Consider the following 16059-nt stretch of genomic DNA (forward strand, 5'->3'; position numbering starts at 1 on the left):
ATACTGTCCCGATTCCTATAATTTTATAGTAAGCTTTTGGTCAGGCAGAGTAAGTCCTCCAACTTTGTTCTTTTTAAAAGTTATTTTAGATAAGTCCTTTGCTTTTCCACGTAAGTTTAGAATTAGCTGGTCAATTTCCATAGAAAGGCCTGACGGGATTTTGATTGAGATAGCCTTGACTCTACAGATTGATTTGGGGAGAAATGTCGCCTTCTAGTCCATGAACATGGTATATTTCTCCATTCGCTTACGTTTCCTTTAATTTCTCTCAACACTGTTTTAGTTTTCAAAGTCTCTAGGATATTGAGAGTAATGCTAGAGGCTCCTGATGCGAGTCCTTAACATCTCGCATATATTCAAAGCAGTACCCACTAGCACGCAAACACCCAGGAGTAAATATGGTTATCTTTTAAAAAAGATTTTGTGAAGACACAAAGCTTTCAATTTACAAGTTATTTATTTAAAAATATTTTCTAATTCTTATTCTGTATCAAATTAAACAAGGAGTGAAGCTGTTACAGAGCAATAATTAGTGAGATCTGTTTGCTCAGACGATGGTGATCGCACTAGCTCATTCAGTACATTCTACTAAAGAGCGAAATACAAATTCAACGCATTCGCTTCTTCACAAAGGTAAACACAATTGGTGTACTTCATACCAAAAAACTTTATAAAGCTTGTCTTCATATTTCTTCTAAAAATTGAGCTAATATAAAATGATATTGGCTTATAAGGGCATCCACACCACACTTTGGATTTTTCCTTTTTTTGTGAAATTCGAGCAAACCGTGATTGTTTGGAAGCCTCTTCACTGCTCACGAAGACCCGCCTGAGACCGCTTTGTGTCTGCTCTTCGTGCTTCCAGTGATGAAAACGTGCTGGGAACCTGATTCAGAGCACTGGAAATGCCACGCGGATCCCAGAGCTTGAAAAATTTTGGAATAGGTTTTGAAGTTCTTAGGAACTTCAAATTAATATACAGAATACAGACATTAGAAAATGACTTTTGGAAACATACAAAGACTGCTTCATGTTGAACACTCTGGGGCGAGAATCACTCTCTCTTTCAATGGTTCAAGTAGTCAGTCTTTTTTCAACAGTTTCTTGATAAGCAACAAACCTTCTTAAATTCGTCTTCACATTGTCAAGAACACACAGCTGATCTGGACTGTATTTACCCTTTCCTTCTTTTCGTATCTGCCAAAAAAAAAAATCATATGTGATTTGGTATAAACCACTAATTCTTTTAAATAAAGTAAACATTTAACCTTGGGTGTATTTATTTTCAGAACAAAATGGCTGCCAGAACTTGGTGAAACACTTTCACTTCCAAGGTAAACAGGATACACAGTACGTGAGCCATAAAGATAAATTAAGATTGTGCACTTTTTATTTTAATTAAATTCAATTCACTGGGGGTAACAATGGTTAATAAGTATATGTTTCAAGTGTACAATTTACAATATGTCACCTGTATATTGCAGTGTGCGCTCACCACCTAAAGTCTAGTCTAGTCTACCAGATATTTGACCCCCTTTACCCTCTTCATCCTCCGCCCACCCCCGTCCTCTCTGGTAACCACCATTCTGGTGTCTGTATCTGTGAGTTTGTTTGTTCATTTGTTTTGTTTTATGTCCCACTTGAGTGAAATCGCCTGTGGTTCTTGTCCTTTTCCATCTGACTTATTTCACCTAGGACGATGCCCTCCAGGTCCACCCATTGTCCCGAATGGCAACATCTCATCGTTTATTCCTGAATAACATCAGTCCCTTGTATATATGTACCACAGCTGTATCCAGTCATCTGCTGAAAGACACTTAGGTTGTTTCCATGTCCCAGTCATCGTGAATACTACTGCGGTGAACATAAGGCTACACGTATCTTTACGAATAAGTGTTTCCAAAAATTTGGAGTAGATACCCAGAAGAAGGACTGCTGGGTCATGTCGGTAGCTCTATGCTTAAAATTTTGAGGACCCTCCACATTGCCCCAATTTCCACTCCCACCAGCAGCGCATGAAGGTTCCTTACTGTCCACGTCCTCTCCAAAACTTGTTGTTACTTGTCCTGTTGATGACAACGATTCCAACAGCTGTGAGGTGGTATCTCACTGGGGCTTTGATCTGCATTTCCCTTATAGCTAGTGAGGCTGAGTGTCTTTTCATATATCTGCTGGCTATCTGTATGTCTTCTTGGGAAGTGTCTGTTCAGGTCCTCTCCCATTCTTAATCAAATCTGTTGATGTTGTTGAGTTGCATGAGTTCTTCATGTATTACAGACATCAGTCCCTTATGGCAAGTACTGTTTTTGCACCTTTTAAATGACAACTGCAACAAAGACTAAACTGGAGAGTTCAGAAAAATGAATTTTATGGTTTGTGAACTACACTTCACCTGTAGTCTAGAGCAGTGGCTCTCAAGATCTTAGCATGCCACAGTGCCATCGGGATGGCTTGTTAAAAAACAGACTGGTGGCCCATCCGGTTTTAGCATGTGTGGAGGTGGGCCTGAGTGTCTATCTTTGTAACAACAGGTGACCAGGTGCTGCTGCTGCTGCTGCTGGCCCACGGCACTTTGAGAACCACTGCTCAGGAGAAGACCTTGAGTAAAATGTGCTGTCTGGTTTTCAAGTGCAATCGGGGGCTAAATGTACACCGAACAGCGCCCTTTATTGCAATGTGGCTCCGTTCACAAAGGAACTTCAAATAGACACCTATAGGCTGCCCTCTTGGCTAACGAAGAACTTGTTCATTACAGATTTGTCATCTTTGAGAAAAGAAAACACAATTACATATCATTACCACAGCTGTGCATTCAAGTAGGAAAATCAATCGGAATGACAGACGTCCCAGAGGTCGGGGCCACTCTCTAGTCCAATGCCGTGACTACGTCTGCTTTCTTCGCAAAGAAATTGGGGATATTTTTTCCTTACCTCGAAGACCCTTTTCAGAATGGCCTGTAACCTCTAACAATGGGGACCCTCACCCCGTACTGGGATGGAGGTATCGCTAGGAGATGGGGTTAAGTAAAAACACGTGTGGGACTATAATATATGATGCAACCTTTTTTATGCCTTAAAAAAATTTCAGAAAATTTAAATGTCTAGATAATCATATTCGCCTCAAACTTATCAGAGTTCTCACCGTGAGACCTGAATTCTGTTAGAAGCTTGTTATAAAGATTGTAAAACAAAAAGCAGGCTAATTTTTCATCAAAAGCTTTTAAAAGCGAATGCCGGATTTAAAATCCAAGAGCAAAAAATACAACTATTTTTATTTCTCGGAATAATTTAATAACTGAGATCTAGATAAGAGAAGAATGGTGAACTTAAACGCATAGATATGTGAGTCACATGAGAAATTTCTGGTTGTTCTCTCCAACCCACCCCCCACCAGAACAGGTTTTGAAAATTATTTTTTGACTCAAAGTTAGCTTCGATGCTTCTGATGAAACAACAAAATAAGCAAGCAGCTAATGAAAGTGGCTACGTTCTCCAAATATTCTCCGATCCAGACCAGCCAGGAGTGTGCCTTTTTATCGGAGCACCAAAGGGAAATATTCCTGACAACGAAATCAACCTATGACCTATTACATGATATAAAGTTAACATGTGAAAGTGCTTTGCAGGCTGCAGACGTGGGGCTGGCACGTAAGCAGTGCCGTTGGCATCACCGAACTGAAAGATAGAGGGATGCGCCAGGCACCGCTTGGGCTCCGGTGATGTGACTGAAAAGAAAGGTGCCAGAGCTGGAGCAGAACGGGCACGAGGTGTACCGCGCGCCAGGAGGGCCCGGGACTCGAGCAGTCCTGAGCGGACGACCACGCACCTTCGCCTTGAAGACGGGCTGGAACTCTTTCAGAGCAGGCAACAGCTTGATCTGCACGGAGGCCCTTTCGGCTTCCCTGCCATCCGCGAACACATCGAAGAGAGCGTCCAGAGCTTCTCCCGCCACGACGAGGGAAGGGTCTCTCGTGGCGACCTCAAGCAGAAAGCACCCAATGGTCTGGAGTCGACAAAACACTGTCATCAGCCATGGTTCTAAGGTTGGTTTTCAAAGGACCGGCTTTAAAGGTGGCAGTAATTTATGCATAATGTTTTATATAAAAATGCCAGGGAAAAAAATTAAAACTTTTAAAAGTCTAAAATTTAAACTTAACATATGTTTATAATATACCAAGTATAATGTAAGCAGGATAAAAGAAATGTATTCGAATTTATAAACTTAAATAAAATAAGATCCAAAATGTTAAAGATTTAGAAAATTATCCATTTTCCCTTCTACGTCCCTCAGAAAGGCTTTCCTCATGTGGAAATGCACAGAAACATTATCGGGAAGCGCCGTGCCGAGTTCCCGGTGAGTCGCACCGTGGCGTCACCACAAACTGTGCGGTTCTGCAGAACCTGCCAGCCCAGTGTGGGACGAAGGTGGCTGGAGGCTCCGGCAGCAGCAGGACGAGATGACGCACAGGTGTGTCGTGCCACAGCAGAGGCAGGTTTTAACAGTTCTGAACTTGGCCTCTCACTGAAGACGAGTTTATTTGGGAAAAAGGATCTCTGGAGTAAAATTAAATGACCAAATGCGACTCAGCTTTTCCAGTCTCTATCCAATTCACGTAGTCAGATCAAGCCAAAGGGCGTATTTTACGAGGATAGCTCAGTAACCAACCTCTTAACGATTTCTTCTCGCTATCCATGGAGGTTTCAGAAACCCCCACCTCGACAGTCAGGCTCCCCACTCCCAGTTAGTCAGCATGTCAGGTCGGAAGCAGGCTGCTTTACCTTAAGAGTTTCAAGCGTGCCATCTTCTCTGGCTAGGACGCTGCCAGTGATCCCCAAGATACTGACCACGTTCACTCTGACCCCGACGCTGCTGCTGAGGATGCCTGCTTCACACAGTGTCATCAGCTGATCGGGAGTCACACACTGCTGAAAGGGAAGGCGACAGTATTTCCAGGGGAGAATGTGGGACCACCGCGACCTGGGACTGACCACCGTGACACGGGACTGACCAACCGTGACACGGGACTGACCACCCGCGACCCGGGACTGACCACCCGCAACCCGGGACTGACCACCGCGACACGGGACTGACCACTGCGACCCGGGACTGACCACCACGACACGGGACTGACCACCCATGACACGGGACAGGAACCGCTTCTGCGGGCTGCTCGGCTCTAAGAGCGACCGTTCTCAGCACAGAAGTTACCACATTTTCTAATCAGTCCCAAATGCAGCTGCTCATTCAGAGCTAAGAGGAGGCCTGTTCATGTCCCTGTCATTATTCAATCTCTCGGAGCCATGAGCCTGTCAAAGGGGCTTCAGTTCCTATTAGCTGCATCTGAATGAGACTTTCATTCAGAGGTACAGACTAAAGAGATTCTAATTTCTTTTTAACGCTGATCATAAAAAACGTTTTCAAAATGTAAATAGGACCATGTAGCTTTAATAAAAGTTGGCTGACTACATACAAGGTAGAAACTGACTCTGAGATATGTGTGTGATGGTAAATCATTCAGCTCCACAGTGGTTCGTCCACATGGCGATGCTTTCCGCCTCAAGCTAATGAGGACACGTGCGGGCGCAGTGACAGCGGAGCAGTGTGGTGACGAGGGGCCTGGGACATCCTGGGTTCAAGTCCCAGCTCCGCTATTTACTGCCCCGCACTCACTCCGCCCCACTAAATCTTCTACCTCCCCGGCAGTAACTCAGGACAAAAGTCACCTCCCAGCGGTGCTAAATACCGCATACAAAGCACTCACTAAATTTGAGTGATCGTCATACACAGAAACGCTGAGCAGCTCTAACCCGTCACACTAACTTCTGAATCACCTGCCCTGCTCCGGCCAGCTCTAAAGGTAACAACAGCACATACGCCCAGGTTTTCCAGAAAACACTCTACCGAAAGGAAGTTTCACAAACTAGGGATCCCTCATGGCCAGGACGAGGCCCGTGTGAAGAGGGTGAGCTGCACCGTTACAGGTTCGGCCCCAGACGTAAGCTGGCGACGTGAACAGACCCGCGAGGGAAGCACAAGACAGGGAAGCAGGGCCGCTGGACGCCAACCTGGTGCTGTCCCCCTGGCCGTGACATCCGACGCTCCTGCCAACACACAGCCGACCTGGGCACTGATGGTCTCGGGCTACGCGGATAGTTCACCGTTAACCGAGCCTCGGCTTGGAGTGACTGCTTTCGAACATCCGACTGACCCCGCAAATTCCCGCCTGAACATCGTGGAAAAGCAGTGAAAATACTTCACGTCCCTACGGGCCCCACGGGGCGGGGTTTTCTAATCCTCTCGATAGCCACCCACAGGCCAGGCAGCGCCACCGTCCCCACAGAAATCGAGAGTCAAAAGTTATGTTCTTGGAAAAAACCCTCAAACATACAGAGATTTCTTTTTTATTTATTTATTAATTTTTTTAATTCCCCTCTTTAATCCCGCCCCTCCACCCCAACTTCTACCCCTGACCTACGAATGTTGCCGTCTCCCCTTAAGAACTGGATTTCTGAAGACGGAGCGTCTCCTCCCACACGCTCGCGACATGCACCCAAGGCCTGGCAAACTCAGGGGACCTGGCTCACCCGGGGCCTGGCGCACCCAGGCTATGGTCTGTGGCTCCACCTGGGGCGCGAACCCAGGACCTTCTGTGTGCAAAGCAGACATGCTGACCGCTATGCTATGGAGCCACCCTAGATTTCTCTTTTAAAGAACACGTTAGAAGCCCAAAGCATGCACTATATTAAACAGCAGAACACCAGACAGTCCCATTAAGCTCTGGAGCGAGACAAAGTGTGGGACGCGTGCCGCAGAGAGGTGGCCACGAGCGCCCATGGGAGAAGACGCGGCCATGTGCCCCGGAGCCAGGCTACCGGACGGGGCACCTACGTGGAGTGTGGACTCGCGGGGACCCCGACAGGGCTGGAGAAGGGTGGAGCCCGACAGCGGGACCTCACGGAACCAAAAGAGGTGGACGGTACGGGCTAACGACATGCTGATCGGAATGAGGGTTTTGAAAGGGGAGCAGTGAGGACGGTTTAGCACAGTGGTTCCCGAACCCCAGTGTTCCCGAACCTTCTGGAGAACCTGGTAACACGCAGACCACTGGGCTCCCCCGGCCCAAAAGTTTCCACCTCACTCGATTTGCTCTCATATACAAACAAGGACAAGACCCAAACTGGCAAAAGATAGGGACAGTGACAGCAAGAGAAATGCAAAGGCTCTTCGAACACACAAAGATGCTGACCTCCCTGAAGTGAGAGAGATGCAAATGAAAAATGAGATGTAATCTCCCAGCTATCAAACCGGCAAACACTACTGTTAGACACTACTGGTGGGGAGTCGAGATGGCTCAGCACCCAGAAGAACGACAAATCCATCTACTCTCTGACTCAGCGAGTGCGCTGCGAGGGATCCCTCCCAAAGGCACAAAGACAAAAAACAAAACAACACCTGTAGGAGAGCTGTTCACTGCGGTTCTGTTTCTAACAGCAAAAGGCTGGAAACTACTCAGTATCTGACATAACAGGCAGGCTGAATAAACATGGGCAGCTACGCAACGGAGTGATATGAAGCTGTAAAAAAGAAACAAGAAGCTAACTGTGCGCCACGACGACCCACGAGGGAGAAGGGAGCAGGGTGCGGACGCGCTCCCTTTAAGGGGTGAAACGTAAACGTATACGTACGTATTTGCTGATGTTTTCAAAAAACAACAAAAAGTCAAAAACTGAAAAGGACGATTATCGACAGTGGAAAGGAAAGACGAGGGCAAAGGGACGAAGCCAGACCCCTCTGAGCACAGCTTTTTTGGGTGGGGCAGTTCACGGCACACACAAGTCACCAGCTAAACTAAACCGTGGTTCGGTGGCACAAGCACCTTCGCACTGCTGTGAGGCACCACTACCCTCCACCTCCAGAACTCTTCAGTCACCTCGGACTGTCCCCGCCGCACAGTGACTCCCTCCTCCCCCTTCCCCCAGCCCCTGCTGACCACTGTTCTACTTTCTGTCCCTTCCAGGTGCCTAAGTGGAATCGTACAAGTTGTCCTCCTGTGTCTGGTTCATGTCACCTGGCGCGATGTCTTCCCGCTTCACCGCATCGTATTACGTATGAGAAATTTCATTCCTTTTTAAAGCTGAATAATATTCCATTGTATGTATATACCATGTCTTTCTCTGAACATATCATTCCAGTGTTAGCTCTAAAACTGTACATTTTGTATAACTTAAAAACTTAAAGCAAACAAAAAAAAACTCTTCCAAAAAAAAAGAAAAAGCTGAAACAACTTTATAACAAGCCACAAGAATTCTTCTAAGCAACTTTAAAACAGCCACCTGACTGCAGTCCTGGAGGGATGTCTCCTACGGACAGGAAGAATCACAATGAAATCGTAAGCTGCACTCAGCGGTGCGGCATTTTATTTTGAAACTGTTAAGTACCACCTGGAGTATGAGCAAATGATCGTTTTAATGTCTCTAAGAAGCAAAGTTGCCAGCACAAAAAAGATACAATTCTATAATCAAAAGCTATGTAAAAAGCTTTCAGAAACTATACTCTTCATGTAAAAGAGAAACAGGCACCAACTTGAGGAGACTCCTACTATCTAAAAATAATGCAATTTTTGCATCAAAAACAATGACTATAATGGAATGAAATAAACATATAAAAACCCACGAGTTCATAATTATACTTTAAAAAAAAAAAAACTTCGCTGGTCACTTTTCAAGACTGCTAGGGCAGCAATCATCACTCTGGAAAAAAGAGGGTGGTGAATGGTGAATCACACACTCCTATCTTTTTTGGTATGAACTTTATTTCAAAATTACCAAATAATTCATGAGACCGAAAGTTCTTATTTGTAAAAAATCATGGCTAGAATGTCAAAGAAATGAAAAACTTAGGCTATCCCCCTTCTGCAGCTCCTAATAAAGTGGGTCTGGACAACAAGGACCACTGGTTGCTACAACCACGGAGAGAATGCACTGATCAATCTTAATATCGCTATGTTATAGCATCACATGACTTATGATATAAAAGTAGAAAACATACAGCACTCTGAATTATTCCTGCCAAAAATATCTGATCCTGAGACTAATTAAGGCTCTACACCCTTCCTGGAGTTATTAAAGCAAATCATAGATTTCACTCATAACTATTTCCTATAAACTTCCCCAGTTTATAGAAATATGAGAGACAGAGGGACACGTTAAACAATGCCACTGTGACAAACCAGCCAAGTGTGAGAATGGGGAAAACTGTACAGGACAAATCACAGCTTCTTCAATGAATACACAGTATGGCAAAGGGGGTGGGTTGGGGAACGTCACAGATGAACAGATTGAAGAACCTGGGAATATATTAAAAACCACTGAATTGCACATTTTAAGTGGGTGAATTATGTGGTATGTGAATTAAATCTCAATCAAGCCGTTAAGAAAATAACATCAACCAACAGCAACGCGTGGCTCTGGCTGAGAGTCTCATTTGAACAAACCATTTGAAAAAGACATTTTTAAAGCGATCAGGGAAAACTAAACTCAGACTCTACATCAAATGATAACTCAGAAATATCTGTTAATCTGGGGTTTTGGGCAATGGTATTTTAAAGTTTGTTTCCTGTCTCAGACAAAATGAAGTACATAATAAAATATTTATGGGAAAAACATATGATCTGCTTTAAACTACTGCAGGAAGTAAAAGCGAAAATGTGGGGGAGATCAACAAAGCATGGACAGGATGGGGAGAAGGCGCTGAGGCCCGGTGCTGGCACGCGGCGCCGCCCCGTGGTCTTTACTTATAGCGAGGTCCCGCTACTTTGCTTTCGGGAATGTCTGAACGCTTCCTGAATGAAAAGGGAAAAATGAAAGCGGTAGGACACCTATACCGAGGTGCAGATGCGTCACTATGAGAACCAGGAGGACATGCTTGCAGATTTCTGTAATAAAGTGTTTTTTAAAAAGACAAATGACACTCACAGAAAATATTTACAACGTCTATGTCAAATAAGAAGTTACATTAATGAAAAAAATCTGAGTGTGTGCCCGTGGCAGTGGGCGGGGAGATGTTACTTTCGACTTTAAGCATTTTTTTTTTTTAATAAGAATCACGGATTACTCCTCTTACAGAAATAAAAACTTAAAAAAACAGTTAAGTAATGAATCTTGCCTTCACAGTACAGACTGTCAGTTTCACATGAAAAATTTTAACTTACCTGAGAAATGTTTTCGGAGGCCATTGTTTGCAAAAGGGCCCTCAACGCACTGCTTATGGCTTCTAGAAAATCAACATGCTTTGCAAAATCTGAAACACAACAGTGAAATATAAATTTGTCTTTCTCTGAGACAGATTATTTTGTAGAAAAAGAAACAGAATCAATACAAAAGCATGTTAAATGTTAATACATACTCTTACAATAAAATCTTTTGAGATTTAAGCCAAAATGTCTAGTAAACCACCCGCTGTGAACCGTACACTTGAGTTCGAAAGACAACTCCGGCTGAAGCAGTCTCGACGAGGGCGTGCTCGACAGACAGTCCTGGGCCTCCAGGCGCTGGGTCCCATCTGACTCCCACTTTAGTGCACGATAAACCTGCTCTGTAGACTGAATTCTGCTTTTCAAAACTCGTCACCATCACCGTGATGCTGGGCAGACGAGGGCGGAGTCCTCTCTCAAATCGGAGGGCTCCCTCGCCAACGAGACCCACCCGTGAGCGGGGCCAGGCCACTGCGCCTCTCCCGTCTCACTCCTGCTTGCTGCCACTCTTCTTGTACTGTCCCTTCTTTCCACAGAGGACAAACAGAACAGCAGCAATACGCGAACGTGCTAAAGCGGTCCTACAGAAGGGAGTGTGCCGCCGAGGCGGGTCGGCTCCCTGAGCTGCAGTGGGAAGGGACAGCAACTGACAGGGTGTTACATTCTATTTTCCAAATTAGCCACAACAGTATTTCCAGTCCAGCACGATCATCCAGAAACCAGCCACTTCCCACAAGGATGTGGACTCTATTTCCGTTCCCTTAAATCCAGGTGGGACTCCGTGACTTTCTCGACCAAGAGAACATAAAAAAGCGACAGGCTAGGTTGTAGGAGGCAACATGATCCCCGCCGACTCGCATGTGTGCTTGTGCTCTAGACTCTGGCCCGTGGCAGCCAGCGCCACATGATGAGGAAGCCCAGGTCGTGTGTGGGTGTTCTGGCTGATGAACATGTGACTGAACAAGGGTCCAGATGACTCCGGCTCTAGTTTGCAGACAGAGGCCCTAGGCCAGGGTTTCTCAACCTCAGCGCGAGTGACGCTCTGGGCCAGGTCACTCTCTGTCATGTGGGCGGGGTCACCTGCGCACTGCAGGGTGTTCAGCAGTGCCCCTGGCACCCGCCCTCGATCCCAGCAACAGCCCCCACAGCACAATGACAAAATTCCTGCAGACACTGGCCTAGACGGGGACAGAGACAAACCTCCACTGCGCTGTCTAAACTCCCGACCTACAGGCATCATGAGAAACAACACACGATTGTTGTTTTAGGCCACAAAGTTTCGGGGTGATTTATTATGTAGCAACGGACACCTCGGCTTCCTGTCCCATGATGCCTGGGGCCCTACAAAGATTCCAACATCCCTTGGGAGGCTGCCCGGAGGGGTGGCCTGCAGAAATCTGATTTGACACTTACTATATTTTTTTGGCTCTCTCATTTTCAGATACTTATTGTTTACAGAAGTAGAGATTTCCTGTAAGCATCACAAAGCAACACTAGTATAATTTGGGATCAGAAAGACTTGCGGTAGAAGTCTGCCTCTGACACCACGTGACCTCTGACTTCATTTTGAGAAGTGTCCCCTGGTCAGAGGCCTTTCCACACTAACCTGCCTAACGTGGCGGCATATCTTACACCATTCTACTTTTTCTTCCATAGCTGAAACTACGTGAAATTTTTACGACACGGGACAGCAAGCTCCATGAGCTGAGCAGCCTGTCTTGCTCACGCCCGAGTCCCGTGGACCTAGACCGTGGATGGCATAAGGTAAGTGTTGAATAAATGCATGCTAAAAGAATGGACGACCTTGACCAAGATCCTTAACCTCCCTAAACCTCCACTTCCGCCCCAGGAAGATGGGGTAATAATGCCGAACCCATAAAACCTTATCCCGAACAGGCAAACACTGGTCTAGAGTTGTTACTGTTAAATTTCAAGAAGTCACCACACTGGCTCTGAAATGTAAATTGTACTTATTTTTTATCAAAGTTATAGGTGTAGCCCTAGAAATACGTGAATTGCACATAAAACAAGCCATGGAAAACCAAATGCAAACCAGAACACATTTCAGAATCAATTTTTTTGTCCTCCAGTCTTCATCATGACCTTAGATTCAAAACCCTACTCTATACTACACTACAAGTTTCACATTATGTGCAGCTAATCCTTCCCCTAAATTAAGGAAAATATTTGAGCGATTTTTATTTAATTCACATCTCATCATTTATCCGAAGTTGGGAAAGGAATTTCAAACCGCCTTGCCTTTCTGACAGATTCTCAGCGAAAGGTCAACGCACGTGGTATTTTCAAAGAAATTAAGTAAATGTCAAAAGAAGTTAAACAAAAGAGATGATTCGAAATGTCTTTCCCTTCGACGAGTCTGTACAGCATCTAAGAATCTGTAGCATGTAAGTAATTACCAACCCACAAGTAATCAGGCCACGAACTTATTTAGGAGAAATTTTCAGACTGATTTTCAGTGTTCTGATAGGGAACAGAACACATGTTCCAGGAGATGTGCTATTAGCATTATAACGAAAAAGAACTACTCACTCCCCCAAAGCTGGGGAAAGAGTGATTTTAGATCCCACACAACAGAGCACAGAGTTTGTCCCAGTCTGAAAATACAACATGGCGAAATGTTTCTTAATGCTCTAAAGATCAGTAGTTTTTAATGAAGGGGACACTGATATTAGTGCTTTAAATGGAAGGACCAGATTCTACTAAAAACTTTTTCCTTTTATCTCTAATGTCAACCACAAACATAACGTAGGTATGTAACTATTTAGAACTGTATTTTAGCATGAAAATTAAAACAACTTAGAGCCATTTGATCCTCATACTTTGAACTCTCAATCACGGTAACACAAAAAGCAGAGAAATTTAGCCCCCTTCTCCCCGCCTAATTCTCCAGTGATGGTTCACAATATCCATACAGAACCCAGAGATTCACGTTATCTAAAAAATCCCAAATGAAGGCCTATGTTAGAATATCACCTCTAAATATAAGTGGTTACCCTTTAAACTTTCCACTATTAATAGCACCTCTAAATAGAAGCCATTGTCCTTTATCAAAAATTTCATTCTAGTAAGAAAACGTTCTATCAAGAATAGCCATGAATTTAGAACTTATTTAAAAATCAGAATATTTAATTATATTTCCCCACGATTCAGAAACTTTCCACCATTTCTCCAAGGCTCAGTGTGGTACGGTTTTCCCATGATCTTCCCAGGTAACGAATGTGCAAACATCAGTGACCACAGAGAGCCAGCGGAACCGGCAGAAACACACCTGAGTGTTTCCTGTGAGGTGCAGGCACAGGACAGTGCATGAAACAAACTGCGTGCAGGCTGAGGATGGGGCTTGTGGTTCCTCGATTAGACTGAGAAAGGCCCAGAGGCAAGAGATGGCAACTCGTGGACTAGGGCAGGTGCGGTTCCCTAGGGTCAGGCAGGGCTTTGAAGCAGAAGAGGCTTGGGGAGGCCCTGCTGACTGAGACCCCGCTTTGGCCCTGCTCCCTTCAGGGAACCCGTGTGAATGGGTGGACAGGAAATCCTGCCCAGCTGATGGGAGCCAGAACTCCAGCAAGAGTCAGATACCCCTGGCCCCGCCCTAGCCGTCCAGATCGCGTCCAGGTTCATAAGGCTGGGAGAGAAACACGAAGCAACAGCCGTCACCTGGCCCACTCGCACTGACGGGCCACCCCTGTGCCACGGAGGCTGCCCAGGCCCAGCCTTGAATGGGACGGGGCCAGCACTGGCTGGGCATGGCTTTCATGGGACCACGCCAGCTAAAGAATGCACAGCCTGAGACCACGTGCAAACTACGTCGCTGAACTGACAAATGTTAAAGGGTCAGAAGAGAAAGAACGTAACTGTACAGGGGTTTCTAAACAGTTACTTATTTTTTAAAAATTAATCTACAACTTCTAAAACACACTCCATTCATCATACAGCACTTCTCATGAACTTGATGTAAGACTGCAAAGCAGTCTGGGGACCAACTCTTAAAGGGACGTTTATGCAGAAACGCGTATTTAGTCAAAAGCGATCGTATCTTGATCTTTTAAAAGTTTCAACTCTTGGACTTATTGTCATGTCTGAGAAAGAGAAGTGATAACAGTTTACAATGAAATACAAGAATAATACACTGAATGTAGCACAATGGAGTCATATCTCATTTGCTGAGTAGATTCTAGTGCAGAAAGCGAATACTATCTATTTTCAAGGTTATCCTCCAAAAAAACCCCAAAAAACAAAAAAAAAAAGAGAAAAAAAAACAACACACACACACACACACACGGGCGCGAAAAAAATGGAGAAGATCCCCCAAAAAGACACCTCTTTCCATAACACTCTCTGTCTGGTTTGAGCTTCTAACGTCTGAAGTGGCCACGCCGAGATTCTACCACGAACACAAAAACCTGTGAGGAGAGCACGTCACACCTCGCGCAGATCGCTAGAGAGAACAGTTAACTACCGAGGATTTCTGCCTGGCTTTTGGTCTACAATGGAACGATTCCATATCAGAGACCTGCAGATTGGAGATTCAGCTCTTCCTACGCAAAGGTGTCTGAACAGAGATGCGTTCGGAAAAGGAAGGCGTACACTCGTGTGCGTGGCAGTCTGCCACTTGCCTGAAAAGCACGTGCGCTTTCATATCAAGGATCTCTCTGGAAGAAGACACGAGAAACTGGTAAGAGTGACCGACTCTGGGAGAGGAACTGGGTCATGCACGAAAGAGGAGCAAAGCTGCCCGCTTCGCACCCTCTAATAACCCGTGAATTCTGTAACGCGTATGTGTACTGGCCGGTCAAACGCAAATCAAATGGTTTTATATTTAAGAAAAATAACTACCCAAATATGTTAATAAGACCTAACACAACATCTGTGATTCAGTCTTAATTGGTCTGACATAACTGGATGGAAACAATTTTAATAAAAAAGAAAACTATAGCCCAGAGACTGGCCCGCATGCCTTGTTCTGACTCTATGACACAGGCAGCTGTGAGTACACGACAGCGCTGGAGAGGCTGCTGGAGGCTGGAAGACAAACGAGGCACAAAGTCCACGTTTCTGCCCCTCCAAAACTGTTCCACCTGAGCAGTCTTTCGCAATCGGGCCCGAAGGCTTACCTGGCTGAGAAAAGAGCAGTTGTGACAGATGCTGTACAAGAGCCTGGAGGGCTGGCGCTCCGCCCAGATGCTCCACATCCAGGAGGGACACGAGACTCTGGAGACACACGAGGGCTCTGCACTGAACAGTGCTCATTCTGGAAAGGAAGCCGGAAAACGCGGTTTCTCTAGCGGTGACCCCACGCCACCCAGCACCAACGGCAACCTCGGCTTCGGTTCCAACCGGGAGCGTCTGTCAGCAGGTCGGAGGCAGTGAGCCGAGCGCCCGAAGGCGAACGGTCAACCGACCAAATCGAACCGCTGCAGCGCTCCAGGCCCCTGTGGCTCAGCTTGCTTTTGAGTCATAGGGATCCGCTTTAGAGAAACTTCTACACATGGCGTTAACTTGAGTTATTTTTAATTGTGAAACATGACGTGTCTACGTAAGGCGCTTCAACACATATACAGTTAACAGTTTATAAAGCAAACTCCATGCGCCCAGGTAAGACATGGATGCTGCTGGCACCCCACAGCCCCCCATGCCTTTCCTGTCATGCCCCACCTCCCTGACTCCTAAAGGTCACCACGACCCCAACTTTCATGGCAAACATTCTTTGCTTTTCCTCACAGGTTTGCCCTGACGTACGCTTACCTCCACACGCGGTTGGGTCAGTGTTACCTGTCCCCGAACTCTAA

The 16059-nt window shown here is 45.6% G+C and overlaps 1 protein-coding gene across 1 annotated transcript in view; it reads right to left on the minus strand.

Annotated features, from left to right (window-relative positions):
* Nucleotides 1-438: 438 nt before the first annotated feature.
* Nucleotides 439-16059, minus strand: part of HEATR3 (HEAT repeat containing 3) — a 30159-nt gene continuing 14538 nt past the window's right edge. Inside the window, exons 9-13 of the mRNA XM_023530671.1 lie at nucleotides 15385-15619; nucleotides 10211-10299; nucleotides 4779-4925; nucleotides 3826-4002; nucleotides 439-1197 (exon numbers count right to left, since the gene is read on the minus strand). Coding sequence (XP_023386439.1) covers nucleotides 1075-1197; nucleotides 3826-4002; nucleotides 4779-4925; nucleotides 10211-10299; nucleotides 15385-15619 — 771 coding nt within the window. The 3' untranslated portion in view covers nucleotides 439-1074. The remainder of the gene's footprint in view (nucleotides 1198-3825; nucleotides 4003-4778; nucleotides 4926-10210; nucleotides 10300-15384; nucleotides 15620-16059) is intronic.

This window comes from Pteropus vampyrus, unplaced genomic scaffold (assembly GCF_000151845.1).
Source record: "Pteropus vampyrus isolate Shadow unplaced genomic scaffold, Pvam_2.0 Scaffold51, whole genome shotgun sequence".
Taxonomy (NCBI): Eukaryota; Metazoa; Chordata; class Mammalia; order Chiroptera; family Pteropodidae; genus Pteropus; species Pteropus vampyrus.